The sequence below is a fragment of the Rattus rattus genome, chromosome 2 (assembly GCF_011064425.1).
Source record: "Rattus rattus isolate New Zealand chromosome 2, Rrattus_CSIRO_v1, whole genome shotgun sequence".
NCBI classification, from domain to species: Eukaryota; Metazoa; Chordata; class Mammalia; order Rodentia; family Muridae; genus Rattus; species Rattus rattus.
In genome coordinates this window covers 192,020,875-192,042,568 of record NC_046155.1, presented here as the reverse complement: position 1 = coordinate 192,042,568, position 21,694 = coordinate 192,020,875, and the positions used below count along the sequence as shown (strand labels likewise).

The window sequence follows — 21,694 nt, the reverse complement described above, 5'->3', positions numbered from 1 at the left end:
CATTCCAGGGGCTGAAGCCAGTGTTTGCTGTGGTGTTCAGCCGCCTGGTGGAGTCCACCAAACCGGCCCTTCCCTCCCTGCTGTCCCACGACAGAAAGGGAAAGAGGCATGGTATCGTTAGTGGTATCTGTACCAGTACCATTTATACCATGATACCATTCGGTGTCACCATTAGCCCTTCCACAGATTGCTCCTGAAGACCAAAGGTCTTTAGAGATTTCTAGCCATTTCAGTGGAGAGGACTTGAGGGTCTGGAGTGTAGAAAGCCTTAACTTCAATTCCTTGACATTCCTAAAGGTTTTTATAGAATGAAATATAATCAAGGGTCTGTGGGTTGGCAGCAGAGCCGTTTGTCCGTGGCTCACGAACACATTCTCACTGTAACCGAGTACCAGGCCACGGCTTGCAGATCCCCGGTCTCCTGTGGCCACTGAAACCATGTGGTTAGGAAGGGCTTCAACATGCCATTCATGTAAGAAGCTGACCAACAACGTTGCAGAGGGCCTCTTGGGCCTTGGCTTCATGTCCGCACTTCCAAGAGGATCGTGAGGTTCGCAAAGCTCTCCAGCAGGCCACCTAGGAAAAAAGCTTGAGGCTGCCATCTGTTTCTCTGGTCTCAAGATGGCTGAGGAGATGAAACATGACACAGAGATGCTAGTTAACGGACTCGGGGTTTTCCAAATCTGAGGGCGTAGGCGTGGAAGAACGCTGGAGGTTTATATTACACCAAATTGGAGTCAGAGGACATTTCTAAATCACGTTGAAGTTACAGCCACCAACATTGATGGGGCAAAGAGACTTTTTGAAAGCGTTATATTTATTTTTGTTATTATATATCTTTGAAAGCATCACACTTTAAGCTATGTGTACATGGACCTGTTAATGAGAGATAGGGATATGTTTTATTACATTGCTTATGTATGTGTGTGTAGTGTGCCTATATGTCTGTATTCATACTTGCATGTGTTGGGGCACACACGTGTGTAAGGCCAGACATTGGTGTTGGGTGTCCTTTTTTTGCTCACTCTGCACTTTATTTGCTAAAAGATAGTGTCTTTTATTAACCCAGAGCCTGCCAATTATTATAATCTAGCTAGCCAGTTTACCACAGGGATCCCTTGCCTCAGCTTCTCACATGTTAGGATTATGGGTAGCTTCCACACCTGCTACACTGTCACGTGAGTTCTAGGGATTGAAATTACGTCCTTATTCTGGTGTAGCATGTCCTTTATCCCCAGAGACATCTCCTCAGCCCCAGGGATGAGCTCTTGAGTTAGCAGCAGATGTCTCTGGAGCCTCGGCAGGATGAGCCTAATTTGCGGCTCTGACTCTATGCAGTACATGCTATGATTTTGTTTCCAAAAAAGAAAAAAAAAGGGTCTGACTGAGCATCTCTGCTCGTTCCAGCTCCTTACGTGACCTACCTCAGTAAAGACCCAGCAGCCCCGTGCTCACTGACTGATGCCCTGGACCACTTCCAAGTGGAAAGCCTGGATGAACTCATTCCAAATGACCTGACGAAGAACGATCTCCCTCCTCAGCATGCTCCCCGGAACATTACTGTGGTCGCCATGGAAGGCTGCCACTCCTTTGTCATTGTGGACTGGAACAAAGCCATCCCTGGAGATGTGGTAACAGGTGTGTCCTAGGCAGATGCTCAGAGTTCCAACTGGTCTGTAAGCGAGAGGAGAGATGGATGGGTGGATGCCCAGATGGGCAGGTAAGATGGGGGACGCAGACATCTTTTTCAGTGGCGTGGGGAATGTGAGTAACCGCAGGAGCATTGTGGGTAGTTAAGAGAACACTGGATGAAAGCCAGAGTCCTGAATTACAGTCTTAGGTTGGTTTGTATGACCTTGAGTTAATAATACATCATCTTGCTGGGGTTTGTTTTCTCATATGTAAAAAATAAGTACCGTGTTCAATGTCTTGTCTCCCTGCAAACAAACAGCTGGGCAAACACTTGTCAGAGATCCTCTAGGAGAAGATGGTCAAAAGGCTTCTACTGAATTGCTACTGTGTCTCTCCTTCTTCCAAGCCTTCTGAGTATCCCCATAGCAGCCTGTGTGCTTCCCAATTCTTTATATGGTCGGTCACTGGATATAATGGGGAAATCCTAAGGGTCTGAAGCACCTCCTCTGGCCTTTGGCCTATGAGATGCTTGTGAGTTTCTGTTACTCTACCAAGATGACAACTGAAAATGAGTCTGTCGAGACGCGTTCTCACACAAAGAGAATCAGCACGTCCTTTCCAGAACAGTCTCCTTTGTCCATGATTCCCGCCAGGCCTGTGAGCTGTGTAAGAGGAAGGTGCACAGGTTGGCTGTGAATATGTTCCTGGAGGGTTGGGTAGTATCAGAGGTTAGAGACCAACTCTATCCACTGCAGGAGTCACTCCTGTAACTGTGAACTTCTAGTGCTTCTGCTGTAGGACTCCAACATTGTTTTTTAAGGAGGGAAAATGTGTTCAGAAATTTTCCAGAGGCAGCTTCTCTTATGGAGTTTGCATAGTGGCCCCAGAACCAGGGCAAGAAACCAGGAAGTACAGTCCGCATGCTTCCTGCCGGGTGTGGCTAAAGGGTTAGGGATACAGGACCAGTGTGGGTGAGTGGGTCCGAGCCTTCAGTGTAACTGAAGGTTGCTTCCTTTATGGTGTGTGCTGAGCGAGACCAGTCCCTGCAAAGCATAGCACATTTCTAATACAAAGCACGGGGATTGTTGGAGGGAGGAGTCCTGTAACAAACCACTGAGAACTTTCCTTTTGATTGAATGGGATTTTATAAATGGCCTTCCCTAGCCCCACCTCTCCTCTCCTCTCCTCTCTTCTCTTCTCTTCTCTTCTCTTCTCTTCTCTTCTCTTCTCTTCTCTTCTCTTCTCTTCTCTTCTCTTCTCTTCTCTTCTCCTCTCCTCTCCTCTCCTCTCCTCCCCTCCCCTCCCCTCATCTCCGCTCCCCTCCCCGCATCCCTGTCCTCCCCCGTCTCTGTGGTGTTTGTGTATATGTGTGTAGGTGCAGGGAAGCCATAGGAGGACAGCAAATGTCCTGCTTTGCCACCTTCCTCCACCTTAGTCCCAGAGACAGGTACTGGACATGGAGCTAGGTTGGTGGCCAGAAATTCCAGTCGTCTTCTTGCCCAGCAATGGGGTTATAGGAAGGCATGTGCCCACACTCAGCTCTTTACCTGCTGAGCCATCACCCCACACAATAATTGGCAAGCTTGAAAGGCAAATAGGGTCACAATGAGTCTTTCAGTCACAGCATATGCCCGGCAGTCACTGTCAATCTTCTTCACCTCATATAAAGGACAACTGTACCTATCTTACAAGAAACTTGGGTTTTGTCTGTCGTCTAAATTCTTATTTATGCATTCGTTGTACAAGGCGATGGTTTTCAGAGTCACATTTTCATTCCAGGGTATCATGTACTTTGACCATATTCACTTCCCCCTTTCTCTCATTTCATCTCCCCTTTCCAAATGGTCTGTTCATCCATCTATCTATCTATCTATCTATCTATCACTTTTGGTCCTGGTGTTTGTTGAAGCAACAGAAGAAGCAAACTAGAACAGGTTCCTTGATGCTCACCAGGTTCCTCCCTCTTCCTGTTTCCAGGATACCTGGTCTACAGCGCCTCTTATGAGGACTTCATCAGGAATAAATGGTCAACTCAGACCTCGTCAGTGACCCATTTGCCCATTGAGAACCTGAAGCCAAACACAAGGTATGGCATGGTGGTTGCTTACAAACCAAAGGCTGGACCTGTGAGCTTGGCCATAGTATCCTTTGGTTGGGAACAAAGGATTAATCAATCATCGCCATTTCCTTGAATTCTTGGTTTAGCTTGTGGGATACTAGTAAAGGCTCACCACACGCCATGTCTCTTGCTTAAGAGAAGTTGCTGCATGTATGTAGGTTGTTGCTTGGCAACCATGCTCCTTCCTTGTTTTCCTAGGCATTACCTTAAGGGCAGGAAGGCTGTTCTCTGTGTTGGAAGAGAATTGATTCAGTTTCAGTCACTAATGTGACATTTAGGTAGCACAACCTTGCTATGTGACTTTAGTGGGACAGTGTTTGCCAAACATGTAATGGACACTGAAGCCTTGTGATGTAGATGTTCAGAACCTTCAGGAAAGCTGTGTTGCATGCATTAGCAAAGGTTACAAGTCTGCCCTCACCACGCAGAGCACTGTTCTGGAAGCACTCAGTGAGCGTGGCCACACTTGTTCACAGGAGAATGTCTCACTCTCTCCCACTGTGCTGCCTATTTGGGGAGGCTTGGCTCTCGGAAGGTGACCTGGTTGGTGGACATGCACGAGGCGCTGGGCACGCCTTAGCCAAGCAGTGGTGTGACCATCTGGGCAGCTGGGCATGGGGTGGGGAAACCCCTGGTTTGTAGCATTTTCAATGTCCATGGTTCAGGGACTCCGACTATAGCTAATTTCACAATGTCAGTGGACTCATAGGATCCCATCGTTCTACATAGCTTCACAGATCCTGAATAGGTGGTGACTGACATGTTGTCCAGACAGTCATAGTACCACACTGTTGGATAGAGCCAATGGGTTTGCAGTAAAGAGCTCAAAGTAGCTTCCACAGGCAGAAGAGTACAGAAAAGTCTGGAACAAATGACTCAGTAAACAGACATGTGCTAGAGATGACAGAATCTGGCTAGAACCAACACAACAGGAGACGTCCCCAAAGCTGGGAGCACTCCCTGTGACATTTTAATGTCCATTTAGGCTCAGTGGAAACAAGCTTCTGTAAACTGTTGTGAATTTCAGGGTTTGGCAGGTGAAGGGAAGCAATAAGTCATGGACTAGGGAAAGTGCTTCATTCCTTTCTAAAAGCAGTGGAAGGTGACCAGAGGAAACAAAAGCAACATCTGATTAGATGGAACAGGGCCAGCATTCTCTTTCACCCCGTATAATAATTTATTCTATAGCACAGCCACCATATCAAAAAGCTGGAAGATGCCTTCCAGTGGATTCACCACATAACAGCTAACAACAAGAGGTGACTCTTTAGTTTCCTGACCTCTTCCCACAGTGTTCTTTCCACAGCTTTTGCTGCCATGTTGGATTTCTGCCATTTTGACTGTCAGGTGATGGTGTAAGGTGGAGTTGTACTTGTTCTAACCTTGGCTCTGGGTCCAAACTGTATCCAAGCAGTTCTTCCTGTTTATTTTGGGCCAGGGCTTAGGAGGTAAGCTAGATGCGGCCCTCTTGAAGTGTACAGTGCTGTCCTCATGTGGCTTGTTGTGTGGTGTGAGACAGATGTTAAAAAGGAAAAACAGATATAGACTTCCATAGCCAGTGTATGAGGGAGTTTGGGGACAGTACACAATGGGGGAATCTTGTTCTTCTGAGCCTGAGGCTAGTCAGGCAAGATTAGGAGAAAGTTAGGCTGAAGGTATATGGCGCCTGTAACCCAGAGAACAGGTAGTCAAGGTGAGGTAATGCAAAATTGCTCCAGGAAGAGGAAGCCCCAAGCCCTGAGATGTTCTAGGGAAATGGATGGTCTCAAAAGAGAATGGGGATGAGGGGATGATGGACAGTACGAGGCTCTGTCTGACCCCCTGCACCCAGCCTCCCATGCCTTGACAGGATTTTGGCTCCTGGGGTAGAGTATGCAGGTACAATGTAGCATGGGGCCTCTCTGCTCAAATTTCCTCAGGACCCATGTGAACATCAGCTACAACATAGCCAGAGCAGAGTGGACACAATGAACAGGACACCCTCCTTTTTCCTACACTTGACTTCTGGGTGGGGGCTGTGCTATCCAAGCTCAGGCACTCATCCTGCTGAGTCAGCTTCTTTGCAGAAGGGGGGAGCAGGCTGTCTTTCAGGAGAGACAAGAAAGCAATCCACTCAAAGGAGGGGCCAGAATCTAAAACTTGGTGGTTTATGTAGGATCCTGTTTGTTTGTTTTTGTTTTTCTTTTTTTTCGGAGCTGGGGACCAAACCCAGGGCCTTGAGCTTGCTAGGCAAGCGCTCTACCACTGAGTTAAATCCCCAACCCCTGTTTTTGTTTTTCTAAAACAAGTATATTCTACCTTAGTCACTAACCAAGGGCCCCACCATCACTCCTTAGGATCTGTGTGCTTTAAAATTCAATTTTACAGTAAAGAGCTGGGATCGGAGTCTTAGATGGATCACACTCCATCAGGGGTGTGAGGACCTGTGCAGCATGGGAGTCCCACGTGGCTTCTGGACATAGATATCACTCCTAATTTTTGAATGGCTTCTCTTTAAAGAAAAAAATGTGCTTGCAAAATTCAATTAGAATTGTTGATGTGTGCTGGCCCCCGACCCCCATTGGAACTGCCTTGAGGTTTTGCCATAAATCACTCCACAGCCACTGAGAGTGTGAATAATCAGGAAACATGCACTTCTGGGTCGACTGAGGTCTGGAAAGACGTTCTTAATTGTACATAGCTTTTCTTCTTTTAAAGAGAATTGAAATGAAGAAAAAAATCAATAGTCATAATATGTTGATGATTTAAGATTTTACCAAGTGGCTTTCCCCTTAATGGTTAGTGAAAGCACAGGAGAATATCTGTGTGCTGTGAGGCCAGAGGTGGTGATGTCATTAACTGTGGTTTGTGGCCACCCTCCAAATGTAAACAGTCCCTCCTTAAAACTCAGTGATTTTTAGTCAGCACTTGCACCTGTACCTTAGCCAGATAAAGGATTTTGAAATGGTTAAGTGAGACATTTCTTCTGGCCAAAAGCTAGAGGAAAACACGACTTCTAAGGTTCAAAGAGCTGCCAGTCATGGGTCCTAGAAGAATCTCAGGATGAGGAGGTCACAAGGGTTAACAGCAGTGGCGCCAACTGATGTTCTGTTCCTTAGTTCTTTGAGCATCAGTGTTGGCAAAGTAAAAATATACTTGGAGACCGTGTTCTTTTCTCAATGAATGAGCTGACTGAAACATTGTGCTTTCCAGAACATTCTCTGTTCCTTGACAAATATGGCCCTGCGGCAAAGCCTCTGTCCTCAGGTTCCCCCAGCCTCCACTTCCTCTTTCTGGACACTTCTCTTCTGGAGGTGTCAAAGCTCCAGGCATGGCTGTCATGTGAGCTCCACTGAAAAGGCCACTCTCTAGCCACCCTCTCCTGCCAGTCACAGCCATATTTGTGTTGAATCTACCATGGAGTAGATTGAGTTAATGTTTGAGTCCTACTCTGTGTTTTGATGCCCCAGCTCCTCTCTCTCTGAGCTTATACTGACCTGAGTCTTAACCCGTAAGCAGGTTTTTAAGGATGGATTGGGAGAGTCACCCAGTGTTTGCCTGGATGCTCCAGGAAAAGCACTCTGAGCAACTGTCAGCCTAGCGTTTCTGTTCCAGTCCATCAGCCATGTGCCTGTGCTGTATTAATTATCCCATTTCAAGAAATTGTCAAAATTGAGAAAGTTCTGGAAAAAACATGAGGATAAACAGCTCTCCTGGTGTGTGTCTCTCTGCCCCCGTTCTGTATGTGTGTGTATCTATCTATCTATCTACCTACCTACCTACCTACCTATCTACCTACCTACCTACCTACCTACCTACCTACCTACCTATCATCTATCATCTATCTCTGTGTCTGTGTGTCTGAGGGTCAAACACAACTCCAAGTCTACTACAGAACAGAGGCCAAGTCAACTCCTCTTTTAAAAGATATTTTCTTTGGATTTCAGGTATTACTTCAAAGTTCAAGCGAAAAATCCTCATGGCTATGGGCCTGTCAGCCCTTCAGTCTCATTTGTCACAGAATCAGGTACGGGCATGGTCATCTTTGTATTGCTTTCTTTGGAAAATGAAGTAAATGATCAGAAAAACAGCTATTGGCAGAGTGCAAACTGGGGCAGGAAAATGCCTCCTTTTTGGTTGGATGAGTCCAGGTTTCTTTTTATAACACCCGCCCACACACACACATGCACACACATGCACACACACACACACACACACACACACACACGCACGCATAAACACAGAAGAGAGGTTAAGAGAGAACTGAAGTAAAAATAAATAAAAATTAATTTATTTATTCACTTTACATCTCAATATCAGCACCTCCTCCCCAGCCCCCCTCACACAGCTCTTCCCCCATCCCTTTCCTCTGAAAAGGGGGATCTCCCCCGGGTATCACCCCACCCTGGCACATCAAGTCACTCCCCCACTGAGGGCAGACACAGTGGCCCAGTTAGGGGAACAGAGTCCACAGGTGAGTAGGCAACAGAGTCAGGGATAGTCCCCAGCTCCAGTTGTTGGGGGACCCGCATGAATACCAAGCTGCACATCTGCTACACATGTGCAGGGGGCCTAGGTCCAGCCCACGCTTGCTCTTTGGTTGGTGGTTCAGTCTCTGGAAGCCCCCAAGGGTCCAAGTTAGTTGACTCTGTTGTTCTTCCTGTGGAGTCCCTATCTTAGGTAAATTCTAATGAAAGGAAAAACAAATTTAGTTTTCAAACTAAAGATGGATCCGACTAATTAGCATAAAGTAGTTTCAGAACTTTCATTTTTGTTGTTTGTTTGTCTTTAGTTTTATTGAGACAGAATAGCCCAGGCTGACCCGAAAATGGCCATCTAGCCCAGGCTGGCCTCAGGCTACTGAGTTCTGGGATTACAGGCTTGCACAAGCACACCTTTGAAAGTTTAAGACCATTTTTATTCGAAATAGCTGGAAAAAAATCCACCTTAGGTGACCTGGGAGGCAGCTGCTTCTTGGGGAAGCCAAGTCTCCATCTAAGATATTTCTTTATGGAGAAGCACAGATAGTGTACTAAGTACTTACAGTTTAACTTCTAGTCCAGTGGTTCTAGAATGCTGCTGCCCTGTAACACAGCTCCTCATGTTGTGCTGACCCACAACCATAAATTATTTTTGTTTCTACTTTATAAGTGCAATTTTGCTATTGTGATGAATTGTAATGCAAACATCTATGTTTTCCGATAGTCTTAAGTGACCCAGTGAAAGGGTTGTTGACCTCCAAAGAGGTATTTTTATTTCTGCTACTGTTTCATTGTCACCCCTACCCTTCTGCTGTGGAGAATTTGAGAAGGACACCCTTAACTCTTCCTCTTAAACAGGCATCACAGCTTCATGCACAGTGGATGGCCCCAGAATGAGCTGCCTATATGAAGCACAAGGGAAATTCAGGGAGATAGAATATTCTAGGTGTGGCGGGAGAAACTCTGTGATTTTATATATGTTCAAATTTATTAGGTGTGAGCCCTGAGACACAGTGTTCTGTCTGAGGATGTAGCACAATGGCCATGTTTGCTTAGAATGAATGAAGTCTGCTGCAAAAATTAAAATGAGGAGAGGATGAACAAGGAGAGGAGAGAGTGTTGGTTACTTAGTCCACACACAAGGCATTTATGAAAATCAATGTGCTACCCAAAATAGCTCAGTAGGCAGGGGATTGGTCCAGTGTAGCAGAGGCCTGGGTTTGAGCCCCAACACCACTTGAAGAATGATCTATTTCCTGAAGCAAAATTTCTTCAAAACAAGTTTCATATTCTCTGAAGTGATTTTCGCAGTTAAAGCATAAATATTTTTAGATATGAATGTCATAGCTTTTGAGTATATTTAGCCCTGGCCACTGCCCAGACAGCATGTCCTCCAGAAGCTTCCTCCTGCCACCCCACACAATCTGTTCTCTCCCATTTAGTACACATCTTCTAGGATTTGATATATGCACCCTAAAGTGTATACTCCTTTGGTTGGCCTCCCTCCAAATAATCATTTTTGTTTGTCTTTTGTTTGGGGGTTGTTTTTGTTTTTTTTTTTTTTTGAGACAGCATTTTCTCTGCATAGTCTCGGCTGTCCTAGAACTAATTCTGTAGACTAGTTTAGCCTTGAACTCACAGACATACACCTGCCTCTGCCTTCCGAGTGTTGGAATTAAAGGCATGAACTACCACACCCAGCTATCTAATGATCAACTTTTGATGGATCCATGCATTCTGTATGCTAGTCTGTCCATTCTCTTTTATCTGGTCTGTCTTCCACTGTGCAGCTATGCTGCAGCCTGCTCATTCGACCCATTCAACTGTAACTTTGTTATCTCTGCTCCTTCACAGTTACAAAGATGCTATCCATGTCTATATGCAAATGTTTGATTTGTATTTTAACTTCTTTTGGGTAAACCCTGAAGAATAGAAAAAATGTGTGATTTTATAGTATGCAGAACATTTTAAGAAATCATCAGACTTTCCCAAATCGGAAGCTTAGAAACAAGAGCACTGACTTTTTTCTACAAAGTTTTATATGACCTATTTATGCATATGTCTGTAAGAGAGAAAGAATGTATGTGTATATACATACTCCAGTGTGCATGTGAGTATGCATGTGCACATGTGTGAATGTGCATGTCAGTGTACCTGTGAGAGAGTATGTGTGTGCATGAGTTTGTGTGCATGCCACATGTGGCAGAGAAAGAGAGAGAGAGAGAGAGAGAGAAAATATGCCATAGTGTGCCTGTGTGTGTCTATGTGTGTGCATGCCACAGTGTGGCAGAGAGAGAGAGAGAGAGAGAGAGAGAGAGAGAGAGAGAGAGAGAGAATGAGAATATGCCATAGTGCGCCTGTGAGTGTGTGTGTGTGTGCGCGTGTGTGTGCGCGCGTGTGCGTGCCACAGTGTGTATGTGGAGGTCATAGGACAGTTTTCAAGAGTTGGTCTTCTTTTACCACACAGATTCTAGGGAGGAAACCCAGGTTCCTACTCATTGAGCCATCTGGCCAGCCTAAAATATATACACATATGTATATATACGCATATGAATTAATTTCATAGCACACAATTTCAAAACATCACTTCCAGAAACTCACAGATTCTATATCAACAAGAAAGAAGTTTCTCAGAAAGTATTTCTCAAAAGACAATGCTTGCAAAGTAAAACCTATGGAACACTTTGGTATCTGACAAACAAACCTTATATTTTTCCCTCTATTCCAATTTGGTTAGTTCTTTTAATGATAGTTGGCATTCCGACATTTTCCCAATGTATGCTACAAAGTCAATTACTTATTTTTCATCCACAGACAATCCTCTGCTGGTTGTGAGGCCACCAGGTGAGTTTTTCATCTCGAGGATGCTGACACTGCCGTCGTGAACGTGAGGTGTGAATGGTGGGTGTGAGATGTACGGTCACAATGGTGACCCACGCATAGAAAATGGTGGAGCATTTCACATCTGCCTGACTTTTCACCCATCCCCCATGCTCTTTGTGGAAGAGAGTGACTTGAAAATGCTTTAATATAGATGTTGATGGGATCAGCCAATACCCATAAAATAGGGATTTTGTTTACGTGGGGATGAAAAGTTGGCAAAATACAGCAAGCACACAAGGACATTTTACCTCCTTTCCCCTTCCCTTCCCCCAACAGCCTGAGCAAGCTCTGTGTTTCAAATTCAAGACAGGGACAAAGAGGGACTGAAAGAGCAGAACTCTTGGCTAAGGGACTTAAAGTACTGTGACACGTCCCAAAGGTCAAGTGCCCATGACGCTTCTTTTCCTTGAGACTTACGTCTTTCATGAGCTTTGAAAATCCTCTGTTAAAATACCAAGATCTAAATACCCTAGCATAAAAAGAACCCTGCCCTTCAGATATTGAAGTTAGCTATTTGATGCCTTGATGAAATGCCTGAGGAAACCAGGAGGGAGGATTATTTTGGTCTATCCTTCCTGAGATTTCAGAGCATAGCCACGTGGCTTCCTTGCTCCTAGGCCTGAGGTGAGGTAGAACATTCTGACTGAAGGACATGTGGGACAAATCTGTTCTCCATGGCAGGCAGGAATGTGGAGAGGAGGGGGGATCCCTTTAAAACCATTCTCTAGTTACCCATTTCCTTCACCAAGCCCTTTCTTGATTCAGGTCTGAATTTATCAGTGGGCTAACCCATGATAAACTGAGAACCCTCCTAAACTAATAATCTCTCCACAGCCCACCAGAAGCAGACCAAACCTTTAACACAGGAGCTGTTGGGGGACATTTTAGATCCAACCCACAATACCCCAGTGTACTCCAGTATTAAAAAAAAAAGAAAGAAGAATACTCATTTACTCAGAGAAGCCCAGAGAGGAAGGAAGGCCCAGTGAAAACACCCAGTTTTCTGATAGTTTGTGTTGGAACAATAACCCCTGTAACCCGCTGTACCTCAGAGCTTATCTTTTGTGTTGTCAAGGTGGTGAGCCCATCTGGATCCCATTTGCTTTCAAGCACGACCCTGGCTACACCGACTGCCATGGCCGGCAGTATGTGAAACGGACGTGGTACAAAAAGTTTGTGGGAGTTGTTCTTTGTAATTCTCTAAGGTATAAGATCTACCTCAGTGACAATCTCAAAGGTAAGTCTTACTCTTGGGCGGCTATGTAAAGTTCTGCTAGTTAATGGCTTGGGAAGCAGATGCTTCCAAATATGTCTGAGGCCTGGAGCTGTGAGGCTAGGGGGATATACGTGTGTGTGTGTGTGTGTGTATGTACATATTCCCTGCATTTTAGGAATGAAATCCAAACCCAAATTCAACTGGATTGAACAGCTTTAAATTTATTTATTTTTCTTGCTAGAAAGGATTCATTTATCGGAACCAGGTCTTCCCTTCCATCCCCAACACTGGAGACTCACCAGCCTCATCTCATTACTAATACTGCTCACCTTCTTCCTCCCTCCTTCCTTCCCTCCCTCCCTCTCTCTCTCTGCCCATCTTTATGTGACTCTACCTACCTCTTTATGTCTCTTCCACACATTTTCCTTCCCTTCAAAACCTCTAGGAGAGATGGCGCAATCATCTTGTAGACCCCGGCTTGGGAAACACAATGTGGTTCAGCCCCGAGTTGTGCTTCAGCACCACGGACAGCACCCGATGCCCGAAACTGTGGAAATGGGCTCTTCTAACTAACTGCACAGACTTGCCTGATTTCTAATCTCTTCTCTATTGTGTCTTGTTTTATTCTCTCTGGAAAGCTGGGGATTAAAAGGCCCATCATTTACATGTCAGAACTGTCTGTATTACTCACAGCCCCCCCGCCCCCACTGAACATATGTTAAGTATTTAGTATACAAGATCTTGCTGGCTTCTCACAACGCTTAATGACATTTGTATCATTTTTCAGACATGAAAACTATGAACACATGACTTAAGCAATGTTCCCAATTTAAACCGTCTCCAAAGCTTGTTCTAACTCATAAGCCAGCAGTGACACTCTCTAGTAGTCAATGACCTGTGTTACTCCCTTATGCAGACACATTCTACAGCATTGGAGACAGCTGGGGAAGGGGTGAAGACCATTGTCAGTTTGTGGATTCGCACCTGGATGGAAGAACAGGGCCTCAGTCTTATGTAGAAGCCCTCCCCACCATTCAAGGTAAGAAGAGCAGAGTTGCTATTTTATACTGGGGTTGGGTGGGAGAGAAATGGCCTTTGACTTATAATTTAGAGATTAATGCTGGGAGTGCTTTGGATCATAAAGGGTAAGAATAGGGAATCAATGAATTAAAGCACTTCTACCATATGCTGGCCTTGGGATGAGCCTTGAGAGACTAGAAATACAACGGGGTACATATGACCCCATCCTTGCTCTCAGAAACAAGCTCTGACACTAGGAAGAGAAAACAACTGTGTGGGAGGTTAATGATGGTGGACACTGTGACGTGTAGATAACACCAGGTTGTGCCACATAGTTGTCCTCTTGTCAAGGTTTTGGATCCGTTGTGACCATAGGAATCAAGAGAGGCAAACACTGAGGTTGTTAAAGAAGGTTGTCAGGATAGGCAGTATGAGTCTTACAAGACGGATGAACATCGACAGTGAGTGCATTGTGGAGTCCTTCCACCACGTCTTTCTATTAGGGCATAGTGGTCATTTCTGTTAGATTTTTACCTGATTGGGTGAGGTCACATTGTAGAGATAATCTGCTTAGTCTACTGATTTAAACTGTAACCTCATCTAACAATTCCTTACTGGGAACGTCTAGAGTCATCTAGGGTCAAATATGTAAGCCAGCTCAGTCCATCACAATAAACACACACCCACACAACCCATATATTTTCAGCTCTTGTGGCGTTCCAGCCGGCTTCTGTGACAGTCCTGTGTTTTCTGTATTCTTTGGTGTTCTGTGCTAAGGTTGTAGAATTGACCACATTTGTTGGTTCGCTCACTGATAGAGGGTGGCTAGTTCTTATTTGGCAAGAGGAAAATAAAACCAAAGTTGAGAGCAATAGAGGCCCCCAAACATTTTACAGCTGTTGGAGAATCTTTCCATGTCAAGAAGTCAGCAATGTGTAGACTTTTTTTTTCTAGAAAGATTTACAAGTCTGCTCCAGGTTCTCAGGCCTAAACCTTGGAGTTGAGCAGTTCTAGGAGGTTGGAAGCTCTGAACTCAGAGAACAGAATGGGGATGAATGATGTGTAGTTTCCCCAGACCAGGATGAGTTCCTCCGTGGATGCTCTCTAGTGGTGGCTGAAATCACATTCTTTTGTGATGAGTGAGAGAGAGATGGGATTATCACCCATGAAACATGCCTTGGGGGTAGATCTATTTTTATTGTGACACATAAAGCTGACCCAGTGTATTCACAAATAACATTCAGAAATGTTCACCAAAGTGTTCTGTCTGAATAGACTGCAGGGTGAGACGTTTTGTCAGTAACTTCAGTTTGTCCCTCTCTTTCTCATTGCCTTTCTAGGCTACTATCGCCAGTACCGTCAGGAGCCCGTCAGCTTTGGACAAATTGGATTTGGAACCCCCTATTACTATGTGGGCTGGTACGAGTGTGGAGTCTCCATCCCAGGAAAGTGGTAACCACAGGATGGGCCTGCTGCAAGTTCATCTTCCCAGCCTGTGTGACTAACCCACGCTAGGGACTCTGGGCAAAAGAAAGACAGTGCTCCAAGCCCACTGCCCCGGTGCATCCGGAGGCCACAGGGTGGACATGGCATTTTGTCCTCTTCAGTTGGAATTTGGCCACATTTCTTGGCCTGGATTATACATGCAATTCCGTTTTGCTGAAACTTCACTTCTTGTTTGCACTCTGTCTGTAATCACACATTCCAGAGACATCAACCCTGCAGAGGATCCAGTGTGATTTCCAGACTCTTCAGGCACAAAACCTGGATGTTCTCCAGGGAACAGCACTGGCGTGCTCTGTCCGCTTCACAGAATGCTCTCTGCCTCTTTCTCTCTTCTTCAAAGCAGCCAAGTTTAAGCTTCACCCATCTTTGTATGAAGTAGAATTGAATCACTGAAATCACCGATGGAAGTACAACCTCTTTGAGATTTATCCTAGAGACTTATCCACCACTGGGCTAAGTGCCTCAAATCTTATTTGTAAATTCTCAATTTTGATATATATATGTGTGTGTATATATGCATATACATGTTCACACTCATCAAGAATATCGATTAAACTTGTGCTAAATTTATGGTTGTTCTTTACATAAATGCGTGCAAGACTTTGTGGACAAGGGTTCTGTTTGTTAATACCTTTCTGAGATCTCCACGGGATAGGTTCTCTGAAGAATATTGCTTCAGTTAAAAAGGTATACATGCTTCCTCTAGGTGCTGCTTGATGATTCAAGTCATGATGGCATTGAGGAGTAACCATTACCAGAAAACCAAGGCTTTTCTCCAGTCTTTTCATATCAGGGAGATGACTTCATTACCTTTGTTGAGAGAGAGACAGAGACAGAGACACACATACAGAGAGACAGAAACACAGATATACAGACAGAGAGACACAGAGACAAAGACTGAGACAGACAGAATCAGACAATCACAGGGGAGGGCTTGTGTGCACATTTGTGTGTGTGTAGGTAGATGTATTTTCAGAGGCACAGATCAGCTCAGGCATTAACCCTCAGGAGCTATCACTCTTAAGCAAGACCTTGAGAAAAGGTTTCTCACTGAGAGCTGAGGTCTATAGATTGTTCTAGGCTGGTTGGCCAGTGAGCTCCAGGGGTCTGCCTGTCTCTGACTCCCCTAGAGTTGGGATTTCAAGGATGTGCCACACACCCAGCTTCTGATCTGCGCCCTGGGTATCATACTCAGGTTCCATGCGGATACAGCAAGTGCTTTCCTGGCTGACTCTCCCCAGGCTCTATACCTAATGTGTTCCTAGATGAATGAATACTTTAGACTCAAAGTGATTTTTAACTCACGTCTTTAAAAATTCAATTTTCCTTTCTTTCCTGTCTTAACATCTTGAAATAGAAGCATCCTTCTCCCTGAGCAGTAACACGAGAGGTTCCATTTGGACTCTCTGCTTCCACTGTTTCAAAGGTGTCTGTATTCCCATATGCCCCAGAGAGCCCTGTGAGTAAAGGGCTTGTCTTCCTGCATCCAAGTGTCAGCATCAGCGGAGCAGAGATGGAACTGATGTGGGAGAAAGCGCTGCTGGGTCCAAAGGCCACTCCTGACCAAAAAACACTGAAGGGCAGAGAGGGTGTGGGGCAGGAGTGCGGGGCTGGTGGCATTAAGTCCCCCACTGTACTGAGGCGATGGGAATTACCAAAACCTTCAGAAGATAAGGAGCTAAAACCAAAGCCAAAGCAACCAACAAGAACTGCAGCATAGGCAATCAATCAGGAGTGATCTGTAGGGTGATCTAACCATGGGATAGATGACAGACAGACAGACAGACTGGAAAGAGGGCTCAGCAGTTAAGAGCACTTGCTGTTCTTATAGAGGACCAAAGTTTAGTTCCCAGCACCCATATCTGGTGGCTCACAACCTCCTTTAACTCTAAATCTAGGGAATCTGACACCCTCTTCTGGTCTCTATGAGGACCTGAACACACATGAACACACACACACACACACACACACACACACACACACACACACAAAGACACACACACACATACACATGAACATTCACACACACACACGAACATTCACACACACACACTCACACACACAAAGACACACACATGAACATTCACACTCACACACTCACACACACACATATAAAATTTTTGAGAGAGAGATAGAGGATGGGTGAATAGAAGATAGATGATAAATAGATATGTAGATACGTAGACACAGAGATACGTAGATATGGAGATACAGAGATACGTAGATACATGGATGCTATCAAAGGTCTTGTCAACAGTTTGCTCACATGGTTACAGAAGATGCTGTCATCAACAGTCTGTCTGAAAGCTGGAGAGCCTGGCATTCTGGAAGTACAACTGGGTTTAGGGCTGTAGAGCCTAGAACCAAAGACATCGTGCCTGTCACTCTCAGGCTAAGTTCGAAGGCCTGAGAGATCCAGTCAATGGCATCCAAAGATAGTGATCACGGAATTCTCTTTGTTGAAGAGCAGTCCCAGCTCTAGGAGCAGGAAAGCCTGCTGTCTTTTCTCTGTCTCTGTTTCCTGAGGCCCCAGCTGACTGAACAACATCTGCCCACACTGTGGGTAGATATTCCACCCTGACTAACATGCCAGCTCCCACGGGGAACCCCACTGCAGACAGTCCCTCTAGTCTCTCATTGCTTCTCTAGGCCCTAGTCAAGTTGGTAACAAAAGTGAAGGATCATGGGTAGTGCTATCAGCAACATTTCATTCGCATTAAATTATAGAGTACATCAAATAAGTCTCCAGTAGTCATCTGGGATGAGACACTTTAGAAAGGCCACTGACAGAGGGTGACATCAAAGACAGAGGAAGATATGCACACTGTAATGACTCCCACCAGATGCTCAGCCTGAAGACAAAAATGTCACCTCCCTGTTGCAGTAATTATTAGAAAATGTAATTTTTTATCCCGTGCTAATGAGGGCACCATCAGGCCACATGGCATCTGCAGAGTACCTTTATCTCAATGGCGGCCTGTTCCGGTGTGGCACCACGCCACGTTACCTCTAGCTAACCTCTCTCTCTGCTCCCATTGCTATCACCCTCTCCCGGTTGACCAGCGAGAATGATCCGGTCCCAGCTACCCAGTAAAATCAGACACCAGAGGTCCGGCAGCAGCTGGTCTGTCTTGCTCCCTGTAACAGATTCTGTCCACACTCCCAGCAACTGCCCCCTGGTAGTTAAAGTATAAACTACCAATAACCCATTAAAATCATTACTCAATCAACTGTAATTTAGCAATCAGATTTATATGTTAAATTCTCAATCCACAATATGTCTGCCCAATAAACTCACAACCAATTGATAAAGATATAAACCACCTACCTATGGAAATCCATCCCTTAAGAAATATTCATAACTACCTGTGGCATTTAAGGCCACCTGGATCTAGGTCATCCTTCTCTGCCTCCATCTTGGTTCTTCTTCTCCTTCCTCTTCTCTCCAGCCTTACAAAAACTTTGTCCCCACCTTACTTTTTACTGTCCAATCGTGGGCCTTGACCTAGCTTGTGCCAGCCCTCTCCTGCATATAGACATCAACCTACACTTCCCCAGAAGCCTGTGAGGAAAGAGAGAACTTGCCAGCCCTAGAGGTCGGAACAGATGCCCATGGGGTCACAGGGAGAGAAAACTGTCCCAGAGTGAGAATGAATTTTAGAAGAACCCAAGCAAGAATTAGTGTCTTTGCAAATGGTGAGCTGCTCTTCCCCTGAAACCTGAAACACAACCCAGGATGCTGATTCCTGGGCCTGAGACCCACCTGCTATCTGTGGCCTGTAAATCCAGAATGCTCTGTACGTGTGTGAAGTGCTGTAAAAGATACTAATGAGAAAGACAAAGGCCAACAGCCTGGAACACCAAGCACAGTGTGTGAGGTCCAGAAGCATTTATGATCTGTGCCTTTTAGGAAAAGTCTGAGTAGACACAAGTTTGAGTTTCGCACATTTAAAATCCTAATTTTAAAGTAACACACACTAGGCTGGGGAGAGATCTCAGAGCTTGCTGTGATTTGAGTTGGATCCCACATTAAAACACACACACACACACACACACACACACACACACACACACACACACACACAAAGCCTACATGCCATGGTGTGTGCTTTTAATCCTAGGCAGAGACAAGTGAAACCTGGGAGACCCCTGGTCAGCCAACCTCACAGAACTGGTGAGTTTCAGACCAGTTGAGAGACCCTGTCTTGAAGGTAAGAACCCTGGCGATAGCCCAGTTGTTGAAGTTCCCGATACTTAAGCATGAAGATGTGAGCTGGAATCCTAGCCCTGTTACAAAAAGCTGGTCACAGTGGCATGAACGTGTAACCCCAGCACTAGGGGCCAATTAGCCTAACTGAACCAATGAACCGATGAGCTTTTAGTTAAGGGGGAAACCCCACACATGAGTGTTCACACTCACACAAACGAGAATACCGCACATTACCAGCACGCGCACCCACACACACACACACACACACACACACACACACACACACACACACGCACACACGGATGGATTCCCACACTTCCTGCTTGGAAGGCCCTTTCCTTGGGTTGTGATCTTGGGAGTCATTTAAATCTTGTGGGTGGCTTCGGGCACATTTAACGTAGCCATTTACTTAAGACATAATTTTCAGCATTTTCCGAATTAGTTTTGACTTATTTTTTCCCCTTTGACCTATCCAAGCTATATATCTGGGTCAGTTGGTGGTAGGGCAAGGAATTTGAAAATGTGAGGAAAACAGCTTTTAGTCATTATGAGTAATTACAGAACAATCCCACTGACAGAGTAAACCTCAGACCTATAAGAAAAAGACCATATTTTTTCAATATTTTCATTATTATATTTATTTTATTTTATGTGTATGGGTGCTTTGCTTGAATATAAGTCTGTGTCTTTAGAGGGCACTGGATCCTGGAGAACTGGAGTTACAGACAGTTATCAGCTACCATTGTGAGTGAGGGGAATCCAACCAGGGTCCTCTGTAAGAACAGCGAGTGTGTTTAACCAATGAGCACCTCTCTAGTTCCCAGAACTGTAACTTTGTATAGAGTGCTCCAAACATCTCTTTTAGATGTAACTGTACTAGGTGCTGTTGGCCTTTAACTCCAGCATTTGTGAGGGAGAGGCAGGTGGATATCTGTGCGTTTGAGGCCAGCCTGGTCTACAGAGCGAGTTCCTGGACAGTTGGGGGTAACACACACAAAGTAACAAAGTAACTGTTTTGCCCTGACTGGGCTCAAGTCCCAGCACCTACATCTGTTGGTTCACAACTACCTGTAACTTCAATTCTAGAAGATCTGACTACGCCTTCTGGCCTCTGAAGGTATCTGCACACATCTGGTGCACATAAACACACACTCATACACCTAAACAAGTAAATAAAAATGATATTTTAAAAGGTGTCATGCTTGGACGGTTTACTTAATGTAAAGTATCTTTCCAAACATCTCACTCAGATAAGATCATGTCCCAGTTTCAGATTAGACTGAGCTAGGGCTTGCTGTAGGAAAACATGACTCGCTGTCATAAAGGGTAAGCAAATGCGTCACAGTCCCGGGACAGGAGTTCTGTACAACGTGTAGCTAGGTCTCCTGGACTCTTCTGGGCTCCTTGCTTGAATAACTCCCACTCTTGTTCTGTGTGTGCATCCTCAATTTTCTCCTAGAGACCAGCTTCTGCTGGATGCCTATTACCTGAATAGTCACTATTTCCACTTACCCTTAAGGTTCACCCTGCCATCCCTAGTTCATGACTGTTAGACCTCGGAAGCTCAGCTGATCTTAGCCTCCTGCCCCGGTGTCTCAGATCAGGATTCAAAGGTGCTGAATGAGGCTCAACTAGGCATGCTGATCCAATCAGCTGTTCCCCAGCCTGACTAGAGAAGAGAGACCGGCCTGGCCTCCCCAGATGGACATGCAGTGAAGGAGAAGTGAGAGGGGAAAGTGAGTTGCCTCTTTGGGACAATGCTAATTGTAAAATGGCTTCACTTTGGATGTGGTGAAACTCTTGGGCTTCTTGAAAAGGCGCCATAAATCTACTTCATAGAGGAGCTGGAGAAGGAAGTTTGAGAAACATTCCCAAATCCATAATGAAAGGATAGACAAGCTTCAGTCTTCTGCACTTGTGTTTTCAAAGAAATTGAAACAGTGAAGGAGAGAACCAAACACAGTCTTTTTACAACATTCTGTTATTAGGCAAATAAATGGGATGGGATGGGATGGGATGAGGTGGGGTGGGTGGGGTGGGATGGAATGGGATAAGATAAACTAGACAAAACTAGACTGGACTGGGCTGGGCTGGGCTGGGCTGGGATGGACTGGACTGGACTGGACTGGACTAGACGAGACTAGACTAGACTAGACTAGACTGGACTGGACTGGGCTGGACGAGACTAATTCCTAGAAAGCACAGGATGGGTTAGGCAGAGAAACTCTATCCAGCACCTGGGCCTCTACTCACCCTTCCCTAACTTGGGACAGACATCACTAATCAATCAAGCCTGTTCTTCCTCTGAATTTGCATTTGGCTTCATCCTCAACACAAACCTGACTGCAGAGCAGTTTTTTCAGATAATTCCAGGGGCCAGGTTCAAGCTCATTTACCACCTCTGCTCGATCAATGCAAATGGCTCTCCATTTTGACTTCTGACAGAAATGAACCCAGACTCCATGGGTACCACGAGTAAAACAGGATAGTGAATTAAAACAGCATTTTCCGCCCAAGAGATTTTGACATTTAAAAAATAATTCCTGAATAATCCAGTTCTTATTTAATTAAATTTATCAAATATTTGCTCAGACTACGTTATCTACTCAGTACTGTCTAACTGTGTGGTGGTTTTCCTTAAAGAGTTC

General features: G+C 45.1%; 1 protein-coding gene across 1 annotated transcript in view; it reads left to right on the top strand.

Annotated features, from left to right (window-relative positions):
- The window catches only part of Fndc1 (fibronectin type III domain containing 1), a 63,332-nt gene extending 47,895 nt beyond the window's left edge, over positions 1 to 15,437 (top strand). Inside the window, exons 14-20 of the mRNA XM_032894731.1 lie at positions 1,408 to 1,638; positions 3,610 to 3,718; positions 7,678 to 7,757; positions 11,026 to 11,055; positions 12,170 to 12,331; positions 13,227 to 13,349; positions 14,671 to 15,437. Of these exons, the coding sequence (XP_032750622.1) occupies positions 1,408 to 1,638; positions 3,610 to 3,718; positions 7,678 to 7,757; positions 11,026 to 11,055; positions 12,170 to 12,331; positions 13,227 to 13,349; positions 14,671 to 14,786 (851 nt within the window). The 3' untranslated portion in view covers positions 14,787 to 15,437. The remainder of the gene's footprint in view (positions 1 to 1,407; positions 1,639 to 3,609; positions 3,719 to 7,677; positions 7,758 to 11,025; positions 11,056 to 12,169; positions 12,332 to 13,226; positions 13,350 to 14,670) is intronic.
- Positions 15,438 to 21,694: the final 6,257 nt, after the last annotated feature.